The sequence below is a fragment of the Chiloscyllium plagiosum genome, chromosome 15, assembly GCF_004010195.1.
Source record: "Chiloscyllium plagiosum isolate BGI_BamShark_2017 chromosome 15, ASM401019v2, whole genome shotgun sequence".
NCBI lineage: Eukaryota > Metazoa > Chordata > Chondrichthyes > Orectolobiformes > Hemiscylliidae > Chiloscyllium > Chiloscyllium plagiosum.
Genome location: NC_057724.1, coordinates 5627750 through 5642468, shown reverse-complemented (window position 1 = coordinate 5642468; position 14719 = coordinate 5627750). Strand labels below are relative to the sequence as shown.

At 44.3% G+C, this 14719-nt stretch overlaps 1 protein-coding gene across 6 annotated transcripts in view; it reads left to right on the top strand.

Annotated features, from left to right (window-relative positions):
- The window catches only part of dock11 (dedicator of cytokinesis 11), a 301498-nt gene that overhangs the window by 141457 nt on the left and 145322 nt on the right, over positions 1 to 14719 (top strand). For all 6 annotated transcript variants that reach the window (XM_043704339.1, XM_043704341.1, XM_043704340.1 and 3 more), the window contains exon 21: positions 3115 to 3236. In XM_043704339.1, the coding sequence (XP_043560274.1) occupies positions 3115 to 3236 (122 nt within the window). The remainder of the gene's footprint in view (positions 1 to 3114; positions 3237 to 14719) is intronic.

The window sequence follows — 14719 nt, the reverse complement described above, 5'->3', positions numbered from 1 at the left end:
GTGCCCTCGAGTCCTAGTTTCTCCCAGAGGAAACATTTTCTCCATGTCCACTCTATCCAGGCCTCTGAGTGTTCTGTAAGTTTCAATCAGATCCCCCTCATCCTTCTAAACTCCATTGAGTACAGACACAGAGTCCTCAACCACTCCTCGTATGTCTCGCACTTCATCCCTGGGATCATTCTTGTAAACCACCTCTGCACTCCCCTCCAATGCCAGCACATCCTTCCTTAGATTTAGGATCCAAACTGCTCTCAATATTCCAAATGTGGTCTGACCAGAGCCCTATACAGCCTCAGCAGTACATTTCTGCTCTTGTATTCTAAGCCTCTTGAAATGATTGTGAACATTGCATTTACCTTCTTAACTGCCAACTGAACCCGCATGTTAATCTTAAGAGAATCCCAAACTCGAGCTCCTAAGTCACTTTGTGCTTTTACCGAGTGGAATATAGCCTATGCTTCTATTCTTCCTACCAAGGTGCATAACCTCATACTTTCTCACATGGTATTCCATCTGTCATTTTTTTCCCCACTCTCCTGTTCTATGTCCTTCTGCAGCGTCCTTGCTTCCTCAACACACTCTGATCCTCCCCCCGTCTTTGTGTTATCTGCAAACTTAACGGACAATGCCTCAGTTCCTTCATCGAGATCGTTAATATGTAGCATGAATAGTTGTGGTCCCAAAAATTACCCCTGCAGAGGTCCACAAATCACCGACTGCCATCCTGAAAAAGACCCCTTCTCTCTGCCTTCTGCCTGTCAGCCAATCCTCTATCCATGTCAATACCTTCCCCTAACACCATGGGCTCTTATCTTATTTCGCAGCCTCCTGTGTGGCTCCTTGGGTCTAAAGCCTTAATTGATGCTTTACCCTCATCATATCCTCCCTCCCCATTGAAGCACTTTTGTTTCTAATCAGTAAGGCTACTTGGCCACCTCTGCCATTTTCCCTGTCTGTCCTATAACCTTATAAGGGGAGGTGATGGCCTAGTGCTATTGTCACTGGACTGGCAATCTCGATACCCACAAAATGTTCTGGGGACCCAGTTTCAAATCCTGCCATGGCAGGTGGTGGAATGTGAATTCTGGAATTAAGAATCTACTGATGGCCATAAATCCATTGTCAATTGTTGGAAACACCCATCCGGTTCTCTAATATCGTCAAGGGAAGGAAACTACTATCCTTACCTGATCTGGCCGAAAAGTGACTCCAGACCCATAGCACTATGTTTGACTCTTAACTGTCCTCTGGGCAATAAATGCTGGCCTAGCCAGCAATGCCCTCATCTAATGAATGAAAGAATAACCTAGTATATTTAGTCTCCAATGCCAAAGAATCCTACAGCTGTGTTTCAATAATGACTACTATATCATGAAGTTATCATAGAATCCCTACAGTGTGGTAACAGGCCATTCAGCCCATCGAGTCCTCACTGACCCTCTGAAGAGCATCCCACCCGGACCCACACCTATCTTCCCTGTAACACTGCATTTTCTATGGCTAACCCACCTAGTTTGCACGTCCCTGGATGTTGTGGGCAATTTAGCATGGCCAATCCACCTAAACTGTACATCTTGGACTGTGGGAGGAAACCAGAGCACCCAGAGGAATCCCATGTAGACACAGGGAGAATATCTTTGTGGAGTTTGCACAGTCGCCCAAGAGTGGAATCGAACCCAGGTCCCTGGCACTGTGAGGTAGCAGTGATAACCACGGAGCCGCCATGCCGTGCATAATCTCCAATTTGAATTTGTGCCTGCAGTTCAATTAATTTATTGTTAATTTGTAAGTGCAAATTCTTTGTTTAATATATCTGAAATGTTTTAAAATGCAGCATTGAAATATGTAAACTGAACATCAGGCATCCCTTCGAGTGACTGTAGAACTCAGTACATTTCTCCTCCCAAGTCAGTGCTTTTGCTGCTTTTAAAGTCATGGATTATTTTATTGTAATATTAATGTAGGCTTTGTTTTACCTTGGGAGGTAGTGATTTATATTATTGCCTATCATACTTATTAACAGTTGGTCTATACAGTGCTGTCAATCCTCTGGTGTTTGGAGGAAGTTAATGAATTAAATCATAGATTCCCTACAGTGTGGAAACAGGCCCTTTGGCCCAACAAGTCCACCCCGACCCTGCGATGAGTAACCCACCCAGTCCCATTCCCCTACCCTATTACTCTACATTTACCCCTGACTCATGCACCTAACCTACACATCCCTGAAACACTATGGGCAATTTAGCATGGCCAGTTCACCTAACCTGCACATCTTGTGGGAGGAAACGGGGCACCCGGAGGAAACCCATACAGACACGGGGAGAATGTGCAAGCTCCACACATGCAGACGCCCGAGGCTGGAATCGAGCCGGGGTCCTTGGCACTGTGAGTGCTAACCACTGAGCCACTATGCCACCCCCTGTTATGATTACGGTTTTCTGAGGTGAACTTTCATTCCCTCAGTTAAGGAACATGCCCATAACGCTGACAGAGGGAACTAATTATTGTGTAGATATTCAACAAGTTCTGAATAAGATTAGAAGCAAAGTACTTTGGATGCTGGAGATCTGAAACAAAAACCAAGTGCTCCAGAAACTCTTCAGCTGTGGAGACAGAAACAGTTCATTTTTGATTCCAATATAACCTAATTCTGAAGAAATTTCATTGGATTTGCAAATTTCACTGTTTTGCTCTCTACAAATGCTGAATAGAATTGCACTTTTTTCTGTTATTTTTCACTCTGTGTCACTCTGGATTGCTAAAAAGGGATATGATTTGCTTTATTTTAATTGTGTGAGTACATCACCATATACAGTGTTAGATCGAACTTTTATGTCCAGAGTAGCGCTGAAGTCCTTCTTAAATCTTAATCAGATTGGCTCAGTTCTGCTGGACCGATCGGCAATGTTTACACAGCTCAAATGTGACGGTAACGTCTTGTTTTCTTATATTGCATTGGTATTGGACAGTATGTTTTGGAACTTTTAAAATCAGAGTCCAGCTGTCAGAAGGTGATTTGGAATTTGCAGTCTTATTAATGTTGTCACATACGGTGACAGGGAGTCCAAATGGTGCCAACCTTTGTGATCAGGTTTTTTTTTGTATCTTGTTTAGTTGGTTATGCTTGGCAGCCATTAATGAAAGATGGAAGAGTGGTGACATCTGAGCAACATTTGCCCGTGTCGTCTAACCTTCCTCCTGGATACCTGGGCCACCATGATCCAGACAACAAGAAGGTGAGGTGTGCAGTAAGGAGCATATGTGAGTGTTCCCTCCGTCATTGCAGTAATTGTTGGTGTGTCTGTTAGTTTGAGTATGGAATGTGGAGATGTTCACTTAACAATACTACTTTTGTATGATGCAAAGAATTTACAATGGGTCTCAAGTTTCCCTCTATTTAATGACCTGTGTCATTGAATGGAGGAAAAAGGTTCCTCCTTTATTTAATCTCAGTCGGCAGTAGGGAATCCTATCACTGGTTGATATGATCTGTGCCATGGTCTGAGACTTTTGTCCTCATTCGCACTTTGGGCCATCTCTCACCCTGAAGTATTGGGGCAGCATGGTGGCTCAGTGGTCAGCGCTGCTCCCTCACAGCGCCAGGGACCCGGGTTTGATTCCAGCCTCGGGTGACTGCCTGTGAGGAGTTTGCACATTCTCCCTGTGTCCGTGTGGGTTTCCTCCGGGTGCTCCAATTTCCTCCCACAGTTCGAAGATGTGCAGGTTAAGTGAACTGGCCATGCTAAGTTGTCCATGGTGCCCAGGAGCATGTAGGCTAGGTGCATTAGTCAGGGGTAAATGTAGTGTAATGATTCTGGGTAGGATACCCTTCGGAGAGTCAGTGTGGATTTGTTGGGCCGAAGGGCCTGTTTCCACACTATAGGAATTCTATAATTCTATAATGTCTGGGTTGTCCATCTCTGTGTGGATTAGGTTGAATAATGCCCATTGCCCTAAGGTGACAGTGATTTCAGCTCTTTGCTTGTTGATATGTTTACACCTATCTAGATTGTGGGTGGATACCAGTTTTACGGCACTAAAATGCTGTCACCCTGAAAGGCTAGTGTGAATTTAATGGCTCTCCTGCTGGGGTTTTGAAATTGTCATGAAAGTCAATGCTCCTTGTGATGTTTTCGATTTCCTGGAACACAATACTAGTGTAGGGAAAAGTAAGGACTGCAGATGCTGGAGATCAGAGTCAAAAAGTGTGATGCTAGAAAAGCACAGCCGGTCAGGCAGCATCCAAGGAGCAGGAGAATCGATGTTTCAGGCATAAGTCCTTCATCAGGAATGGGGGGGGGGGGGCGCCTAAAGTGCTGAGAGATAAATGGGAGGGGTCTGGGGCTGGGGCTGGGGGGAAGGGAGCTAGGAATGCGATAGGTGGATGAAGGTGGGAGATGATGGTGATAGGTTGGAGCTCATAGGTAGGAAGGAAGATGGACAGGTAGGACATTTCAAGAGGGCGATGTCGAGTTGGAGGGTTAGATCTGGGTGAGGTGGGGGAAAGTAAGATGGGGACACTGGTGAAATTCTAGCCACCTGATAACTGGAGGAAGAATACCTCATCTTCCACCTTGGGACACTCCAACCACATGGCATCAATACCGATTTCACCAGTTTCCACCTCTCCCCTCCTCCCACGTTATCTCAGATCCAACCCTCCAACTCAGTACAGTCCTCCTGAACTGTCCTACCTTACCACCTATCTTCCTTCCCACCAATCCGCTCCACCCTCCTCTCCAACCTATCGCCATCACCCGCGCCACACGTTTTGACACAATAGTGGTGTGATGATTGGCAACATGGAGCAACACTGTGGCCTACCGTTTGGAGTGAACTTGAATGTACTATTGTAACAGTGTTCAGCTATATGACCTTAGGGCAGTGCAGTATGCAATAGCAGGGTTGACTTTGTTGGGCTCCAACTCCCTCTGGTTCTCCTTTTTAATAGCTAGAGTAAACACCAACAAGTTCCCACATGCCTGTTTGAAATGTTCTTTATGCTTACGTGCAAAATGAAACAGCCTCCAAGGCAAGAATTAACAGGTCATTCAAGGGTAACCGAAAGCCACAAAGTTTTCGGGGACGCGTTTCAGTAAATTAGACTTGAAACTCTTGAAGCTTCTTCACACTTCTCCTGCACAACATTAATAATGGCACATCGATGGCCATGCTGCCAAGTTCAAAGAGCAAGCATCTTGAGAGGAGATATGGAGCTGAGGAGATTTATGCATGTGGATTCGAAAGTTAGCATTGGGGTTAGAGAGCTCGCATAATTGTTGAAGATGAGTGAGTGACTGGCAAGCAGCAGATTGCCGAAGTATAGGAGATCTTGGTATAATCATATCTGGAGGGAGCCAAGGAATATGTAAGAGAAGTGGAGGGTTAAAATGCGCAAAGGTTGAGTCGTATTGCAGAAGGAAATAACTGGTCTCGCAATGGAATTTAAAACTGGTCAAATACTTCAGGCATGACAATGGGGGGCAATAACAGAAGAAGTAGACTCAAAAAAAAACAGCACAGGTACACATCCTTTAGCCCTTCAACCCTGCATTGACACATTTTGCCCTTCCATACCAAAACTGTTCTCACTTACAGGATCTATATCCCTCTATTCCTTTCCTATTTATGTATTTATCCAGGAGCTTCTTGAATGTTGCTATTGTGTCTGTTTCCACCACCACCTCTGACAGCACGTCCCAGGCACTCACCACCCTTTGTGTGAAAAACCTTCCTCGCACATCTCTTTTAAACTCCCAGGTAGAAGTGGGTACTGCAGATGCTAGAGATCCGAGTCAAGATCAGTGTGGTGCTGGAAAAGCAAAACAGGTCAGGCAGCATCTGAGGAGCAGGAAATTCGACATTTCGGGCAAAAGCCCTTCATCAGAAATGAGGCTGGGAGCCTCAGGGGTGGGAGGAGGGTGGAGCTCAGGAGAAGGTAGCTGAGAGTGCAATAGGTGGATGGAGGGTTGAAGGTGATAGGTCGGAGAGGAGTGTGGAGCGGATAGGTGGGGGAAGGAAGATTGGCAGGTAGGACAGGTCATGAGGATGGTGCTGAGCTGGAAGGTTGGAATAGGGTTAAGGTGGGGGGAGGGGAAATAAGGAAACTGGTGAGGTCCACATTGATGCTATGGGGTTGAAATGTTCCGAGGCGAAAGGTGAGGCGTTCTTCCTCCAGGCGTTGGGTGGTGAGGGTGTGGTGGTGGAGGAGGCCCAGGATCTGCATGTCCTTGGCAGAGTGGGAGGGGGAGTTGAAATGTTTGGCCACAGGGCAGTTGGGTTGATTGGTGCGGGTATCCTGGAGATGTTATCGGAAGCACTCTGCCAGAAGGCATCCCACCAATTCTCACAGCTATCTGGATTACACCTCCTCTACTGCTACCTCCTGCAAATATGCTATCCTGCAATCCCAATTCTTCCGCCTCCACCGTATCTGCTCCCAGGAGGACCAGTTCCACCACAGAACACACCAGATGGCCTCCTTCTTTAAAGACCGTAATTTCCACTCCCACATGGTCGAAGATGCCTTCCAACACATCTCATCCACGTCCCGTACCTCTGCCCTCAAACCCCACCCTTCCAACCGCAACAAAGACAGAAACCCCCCCCAGTTCTCACCTTCCACCCCACCAACCTCCGCATAAATCACATCAAGCACTGAAATTTCCGCCACTTCCAAACGGACCCCACCACCAGGGCTATTTCCCTCCCCACTCTTATCCGCTTTCCGCAAAGTCCATTCCCTCCGTGAGTCCTTCGTCAGGTCCACGTGCCCCAACAACCCACCCTCCTCTCCTGGTACCTTTCCCTGCCACCGCAGGAATTGCAAAACCTGCGTCCACACCTCCGCCTTCATGTCCATCCAAGGCCACAAAGGAGCCTTCCCCCGATCTCCCCCAGACCCCAAAGGAACCTTCCACATCCATCAAGGTTTGGCCTGCACTTCCACACCTGTCATTTATTGTATCCGTTGCTCCCAATGCAGTCTCCTCTACATTGGGGAGACCGGCCACCACCTCGCAGATCGCTTTAGGGAACATCTCCGGGACACCCGCACCAATCAACCCCATCGTCCTGTGGCTGAACATTTCAACTCCTCCTCACACTCTGCCGAGGACGTGTAAGTCCTGGGCCTCCTCCACCACCACTCCCTAACCACCTAACGCCTGGAGGAAGTACACATCATCTTCTGCCTTGGGACCCTTCAACCCCATGGCATCAATGTGGATTTCAGTTTCTTCATTTCCCCATTCCCCACCTTACCCCAGTTCCAACCTTCCAGCTCAGCACCACCCTCATGACCTGTCCCACCTGACAATCTTCCTCCCACCTATCCGCTCCCTGCTGTTCTCTTTTAAACTCCCCCTGCACCTTGACCCTGTGTCCGCTAGTAATTGACTCCTCCACCCTGGGAAAAAGGTCTCCTATTTTCCATTCTGTCCAGGCCATTCACAATCTTATAAACTTCTGTCAGGTTGCCCCTCAGCCTTCTGCACTCCAGTTAAATCAAACCCAGTCTATCCAACCTTTCTTAGAGTCATAGAGTAATACGGCATCGAAAAAAAGTCCTTTGGCCCGTTCTGGCCCATGCTAACCATGGTGCCCAATCAGTTAGTTCCAATTACCCGCATTTGGTCCATATCCTTCTAAACCCTTCCCATCCATGTACCTAACCAAATGTTTTAAAAATGTTGCTACTGTACCTGCCTCAACCTACCTACTTTCTCTGGCAGTCCATTCCAATTACGCACACCACTCTCGTGAAGAAGTTGCCCCTCAGGTCCTTCCTAAATCTCTCCCCTTTCACCTTAAACCTATGCCCTCTAGTTTTCAATTCACCATCCCTGGCAAAAAAGACAATATCATTCATCCTATGTATGCCCTCATGATTTTATATGCCTCAATAAGGTCACCCCCTCATTCCCCCTCGTTCTAAGGAATAAAGTCCTATCCTGGTCAACCGCTCCCTATAACTCAGGCCTACTAGTCCGGGCAACATCCTCATAAATCTTCTTTGCACTCTTTCCAGTTTAACTATGTCTTTCCTATAACAGGGTGACCAAAACTGTCCGCAATATTCCAAGTTCAGCCTCACCAATGATTTATACAACTGTAATATAACGTCCCAACTCCTGTAATCAAAACCTCAACCAATAAAGGCCAGCATGCTAATGCCTTCCTCACCAACCTGTCTACCTATGACACCGGTTTCAATGGACTATATACTTGTACTCCTTGATCCCTCCATTTCACAACATTCCTCAGGACCTTACCGTTTACTGTTTATGTCTTACCTTGATTTGATTTTCCAAAGTGTAACGCATCGCATTTATCTGTATTTAATTGCATTTGCCAATCTTCAGCCCACTTGCCCATCCAATCAAGATTCCGCTGTAATTTTTGATAAATTTTCTTGCTATCAATGACACTTCCTAATTTTGTATCATCTACAAACATTACTAATCATGCCTTGAACATTCACATTCAGATCACTTATGTAAATAACAAAAAACAAAAGTCCCAGCACCGACCCCTATGGCACACCACTAGTCACAGGCCTCCAGTCCAAGAAACAACTTTCAACCATCACCCTCTACTTCGTATCTTCGAGCCAATTAGCTAGCTCACTCTGGATCTCATGCGACCTAACCTTCATGAGTAGCCTGTCATGCGGGACCTTGTCAAGGGCCTTACTAAAGTCCATATAGACAATATTCACTGCCTACCCTCATCTATCCTCTTGGTTACCTCTTCGAAAAACTCTAAAAGATTTATTAGACATGAATTAACATGCCAAATCCATGCTGAAAAAAATGGCTAAAATCCTCCATACTAGACAACATCCTGGTAAACTTTTCTGTATTCTCTCCAAAGCATCCACATTCATCTTGTAGTGTGTTGACCAGAGCTGTATGTAATATTCCAAGTGTGGCCTAACTAAAGTTCTATAAAGTTGCAGTATAACTTGTCTATCCTTATACTCAATTCCCTTTCCAATGAAGGCAAACATGCCAATAGGCCTGTTTTTAACTGCCTTATCTACCTGCACACCCAGATCCCTCTGCCTATCAATACTCCTAAAGATTCTGCCATGTTACTGCATAATTTCCATCTGTATTTGACCTTCCAAAATGCATCACCTCCCATTTGTCCAGACTAAATGCCATCTGCCATTTTTCTGCTCATCTCTCTAGCTGATCTATATCCTACTGTATCCTCTGACAATTCACCTCACCATCTGCAACTCCACCAATTGTTGTATTACCTGCAAACTTATTAATTAGACCAGCCATATTTCTCTCCAAATCATTTATGCAGACTGAGGTACAGTGGGAGTCCTAGATAATGATGTTGCTCTTTCTGCTTCGAAGCGAGGGAGGTTGTTGCTGAACTGGGATTTGATAGTGAGGACAGAATGCTGGGTATCAAAGACTGGACATTTGATTGGTCTTTTCCAACTTGGAGTTATTCCTTTTCATTTAGTTTTGGTTTCTGAAAAGCCATGAAAATGGGTGAGAATAAAAGACGAGGCTACTATTTAGATTTCTGTCTGGAGTGTTATTGAACATTATTTATAAATCTGACAAACAGAAATTCAGAACACTGAATGAGTTGGTTCTGATAACATATCACAAGTTCTGGGGAGGACAAAGTCTTCAGTAAGATTGCTGTAAAAGGGAATGTAATATCATTTTATAATCTGTGAGAAGATAGTGCTGATTGGTTAGCAAGTGGACTATGATTGTTGGAATGCAGAATGCACCAGTTAAATGATGAAAGACAGTTAACTACTGAGCTTTATTTCAATTTAAACCAGGCAGGTTAACGCTGGTCAAGGTATTGCCCTGATATATTAACCGGTGAAAGGCTGTCATTTATTTCATTGAGTTGAAATAGATGGAATGTGTGTACATGCTCCTTCTGTCTGCAAAGAGGAATTTTATAGAGCTATCAAAAAAGAAAAGGACTGCTCAAAAAGTAATGCTGGCACAGAGAGATGGGCACAAGTGTGGGGCAATTCATTTGTAACGGTTACAGGATACATACTGGATTAAAAAGCCACTCTAGGGTCATGCTCCATAAGGAAAAAAGAATATACTAGAAGATGAGAGGAACATGTATCAATGGGCATAAATGCCACACTGTGTACTACTTGTATACAATATGTAATCTGAGGTAACATTTCAGGTAACACACAGGGTGTGCTATATTTTAGGAGATGGTCTCTTTTGAATGCGCGATGAAACTAGCACCGGCTTTGTTCAAGTCAGTGTAAAAGACAGTTGGTGAAAAATGAAGAAACACTCCTGGTCAATTTTCATCCTTCAACTGGTACGGGCAAGTCCGGGTCAACTGCCCCCTAACCACATTGTCCTTGCTGTATGCCAACTATGACGATGTATCAACCAACACCATTCTATCTTGCTCTTCCTGAGTGACTGTAGTGTTTTAAATTGAACTGTCATGATTGAGTTTATAAAAGCTTTTACTTCAGTAAATGGCCCAAAGTTCTCGATGATTACTACCTCCCAACTGCAATGCTCAAGTATTTTATCGGTGGCCTTAAAACATGAGGTCATGTTAGTCTTTAATCCCACTCCAGATCCTTTTCCATGGAGTGTTCATGTTGCAAATTACTTTTTGTCGTTAAAGTTAGGGTGTCTTTTGTTGACAGTGTCACAGTCATTACTGTGTCATGTGAAGGGAAAGAAAGATTGTATGATGAAATCAGCCAGGGTCATAACTGGGCCAGTTTCTATAAACCTCACTGTTCTTTGAGAGGACTGACATCCTGCCTTAATATTACTGTGAATCTGATCAATTGTGCAATTTAATGTGTTCAAAAGTAGTTCAAGTCTTTGTCATTCTCAGAAGCTGTCCTTTCCCAAACTGCACATCAGATGAACGAAACTATAAACACAAGATCTTTATCAGTTATTGCACTAACTCCTGATCTGAGATTTGGGCAGATCATTGAAAGAAGTAGCTGTCCAGAAGCATGCTTTTATATCTCGGGTAGTTGTATTGTAGCTTTGTTTATATTTTGCCCGAAAACATTTGGTGTTATGTCACAGTCTTGCATTCACATAACCTGCATTCAACATGGCTTTCATCCAAGGCTTGTGAATCATCCCAGTTAGTAGCTGTTGCAAGGCGACAGGGACACCGAGCCAGGAGCAGAGACTACAGCATGTGTCAGTTCAGATCTGATCCTAGTTGTGGTGCTATTAACTGTGTTGGTCAGAGCATGAATGAGGTATCTAACTGTAATCAGAAGGGTAGTGTAACTACTGTGTTTCAGCTGATGTGCTGCTCTGCTACATAATGGTATTCAGTCCCTGTCCCTGTTGCCTGTTGTGTTTTCTTATTCCCCCCCCCCCCCGGGCCCTGCTTGAGTTTATATCCTGCGATGTGGCTGTCCTTCAGCGTTGCTCTAGCAGTTCTGTGTTTGTATGCAGATATGGCCCAGGAGTGTCTGCGGGATGCTTACTCATTGTGGGGGTTGATGTGTAGTAATCTTGGCTGGAATAGCCTATGAGATCCATGGTTTATCAAAATATTAGATTAGATTAGATTACTTATAGTGTGGAAACAGGCCCTTCGGCCCAACAAGTCCACACCGACCCTCCGAAGAGCAACCCACCCAGACCCATTCCCCTACATTTACCCCTTCACCTAACACTACGGGCAATTCAGCATTGCCAGTTCACCTAACCTGCACATCTTTGGACTGTGGGAGAAAACCGGAGCACCCGGAGGAAACCCACGCAGTCACGGGGAGAACGTGCAAACTCCACACAGACAGTTGCCCGAAGTGGGAATTGAACCGGATCTCTGGCGCTGTGAGGCAGCAGTGCTAACCACTGTGCCCCGTGCCACCCTGAAAGAAGTACCTGTCCAGAAGCCTGCTTTTATACCTTGGGTAGTTGTATTGTATATGAAGCTGACCATCATGATACAAACCTGCATACAGCTTTCAGATCAGTTTAATTGAAACATGGTACAGGGTGGGACAATTTGCTTTTGGTCAGTGCAGTATGTAAACATTATTGGGACCTAAATTCTTATGTTGGTGTTTTAATGGATGGCAGGGTTTATACGGATGGTCCATTGAATATTCCAGTTATCCAACAACCCTGATTGTCAGGAACTCCGATATTAACTTTGGGCATCGTAAGTTTACTGTTTCTGTGTTCGCTACAGGAGTTACTAAGAAATGATCACGAGGACTCAGTTTACTTTTCTTCTGATCCAACAGTACTGGAGCAGTTTGTAGTAATTTTAACTCTTCCACTAAATCAGCCTCAGACAGTGTGTGTGCCAACCCTAATACTGTCCCTCTCCGGGTAATTAATATACTCAAGATTATCTTGGTGAATGACAGTCCTGTCCTAATGCTCTGGAGAGACTTAAACATTCAGAACTAAACCACATATTGAATTTACAGTAAGTAGTAAGAAGTAAATTTACAGCAGGTTAGAAAATGATGGTATTTGTTTGTCTTTTTTTTCTGTTGTCCTTGTTGAAGTGTCTCTGGCAAAATCTGACCTGCAAATTAAAAAGGCACATATTGAAGCCTCATTGTGGGGCCTGACAATGCAGTCTCCACTGAGAGCATAGTGGGACGACTGAGGAAGTGTGACATCGTGCTTGAGAAGGGACTTTAACACAGACACCATCTGTCACTATAGAGAAATATTAAAATAAGCCACAGCCCTATTAACAGAATAAATAAATTATCCTGCTGTCCTGCTGGGGGGTCAACTAATTTCTGTTTCAAAAAGGACTTGTTGAGATTTTCCTGAAGAATTTTGATTTCCTAGGCTCCTTGTTGGTTTTCAGGGCCTCCTTTACTCATTCTCATTAACTCCGTTATTAGGTGATGTGGTCATGTAGTAACATTGCTTTATTTATTTGGTTTCTTTGAGTTTCCGTCTTTGGATCGATAAGAAAGCAGAAATATTAAAGCCTACATGTAGCAAAGTTATCAACAAGATGTCAAGTGCTCATGTGCTCAGAAGCAGACTCACCAGGAACTTTTAAAAGGGATGCACTTTGAAGGGTAAAAATAGCAACATTATGGGCAAGAGCAGGGTCTGGAACTAACAAGATAATTCCTTCATGGTTTTGGTAAAGACATGATGGCCCAATCTCATGTGCACAGGAATTTATGAATTGGTTACATCTGGTCTAATTTTCTAGTAAATTTAAAATACAGCCACTTGGAGACCTTTTTCAGATAGGCAGCATCACCTTGCATCGACTTATATCTTTGAGGATGTCAGTGAGATTCAGGGCATACACTTATACATTTAACTGTAATGGCAGGACATCTATCTTCTGTAAAGTCAATAACCTTCCATAAAATCGCTTTCATCAGAACAGATAGTGTGAACAATGTTTTCACGTGAAGATTGTTCTTGAAATACCTCGTATGTGGCCAGAATACTCATTAACTGTTTTAGGTTGTAGTCTTCACAGATAAAGGGTGTAGGATGTAAATCACAGTGACAATCTCAACGATGTTTTAGTGTCCAAAGATATAATTCACTCACTTGAATGCTGCTGGGAATTCTGATTGAATATGGGATTGAGGGTTCTGAAGATGGGAGAAACCTCATGGTAACTGATGACTGTTAATCTCCATTATCACAGGCCTGAGGCCTACCACCACCTACTCGCTCTCCCTCACTCTCTATATTATGATGTGCATACTTTCCCGTGTTCACTTTAGCTCCTTTGTTACCACAGATTCAACAACTCTTGTCAACAAGATAGCTTCATACTGGGGAGAAAATAAAAATGGAACTGATCTTCTCTCAGTTGTCTGCCTACCCTGATCCTGACCAATGAAGACACTCCTGATACTGGCAGCATCTATGGCTCTCTGACAGTTGCGTCTAGCCTCATTACTGGGCCACTTCTTCCCTTGGCCTTTCTTTCTTTCCCTTGCACAACCTACTGGAGGGGTTGGATTTTTGATCATAAGTTTCCTAACTGATGATGGGGACTGTTCAATATAATTGCTTCACCACTCCAATCACCATCATCAACTCTATCTCTCGAAGCTCGGTCAGCATGGAAGAGATGGAGTCTGTGACTGGGGGATCTGCTCCTCACAGATTCTGTGTCCTCTATATATTGTGGGTGACTTCTCCCAACTTTTTTGCCATCTTTTTAGTTTTATTTATGGACTATTTTGAGACTCCTGGCGTATTTTGAATTCTGCATTCTGGCTAACGTTCTTCCTTCAGTCATTACTACATCAGAACAGGTAGCATGAACAATGTTTTCACATCAAGATTGTTCTTTCCTAGTAGGATAATAGGGAAATCCCTGGTGATTACAGACCAGTCAGACTTATGTAAGTGGTCAGCAAAGTTTTGGAAAGAATTCTGAGGGATAGGATTTATGACTATTTGGAAAAGCATAGCGTGATTAAAGGCAGTCAGTATGGCTTTGTAAGGGGCAGGTAATTCCTCACAAATCTTATTGAGTTCTTTGAGGAGGTGACAACACAGGTCGACGAAGGTCGAGCAGTGGATGTGGTATATATGGACCTCAGCAAGGCATTTGATAAGGTTTTCCATGGTAGGCTCTTTAATAAAGAATGATTCCTGAAGAAGGGCTTATGCCCGAAACGTCGATTCTCCTGTTCCCTGTATGCTGCCTGACCTGCTGCGCTTCTCCAGCAACACATTTTCAGCTCTGATCTCCA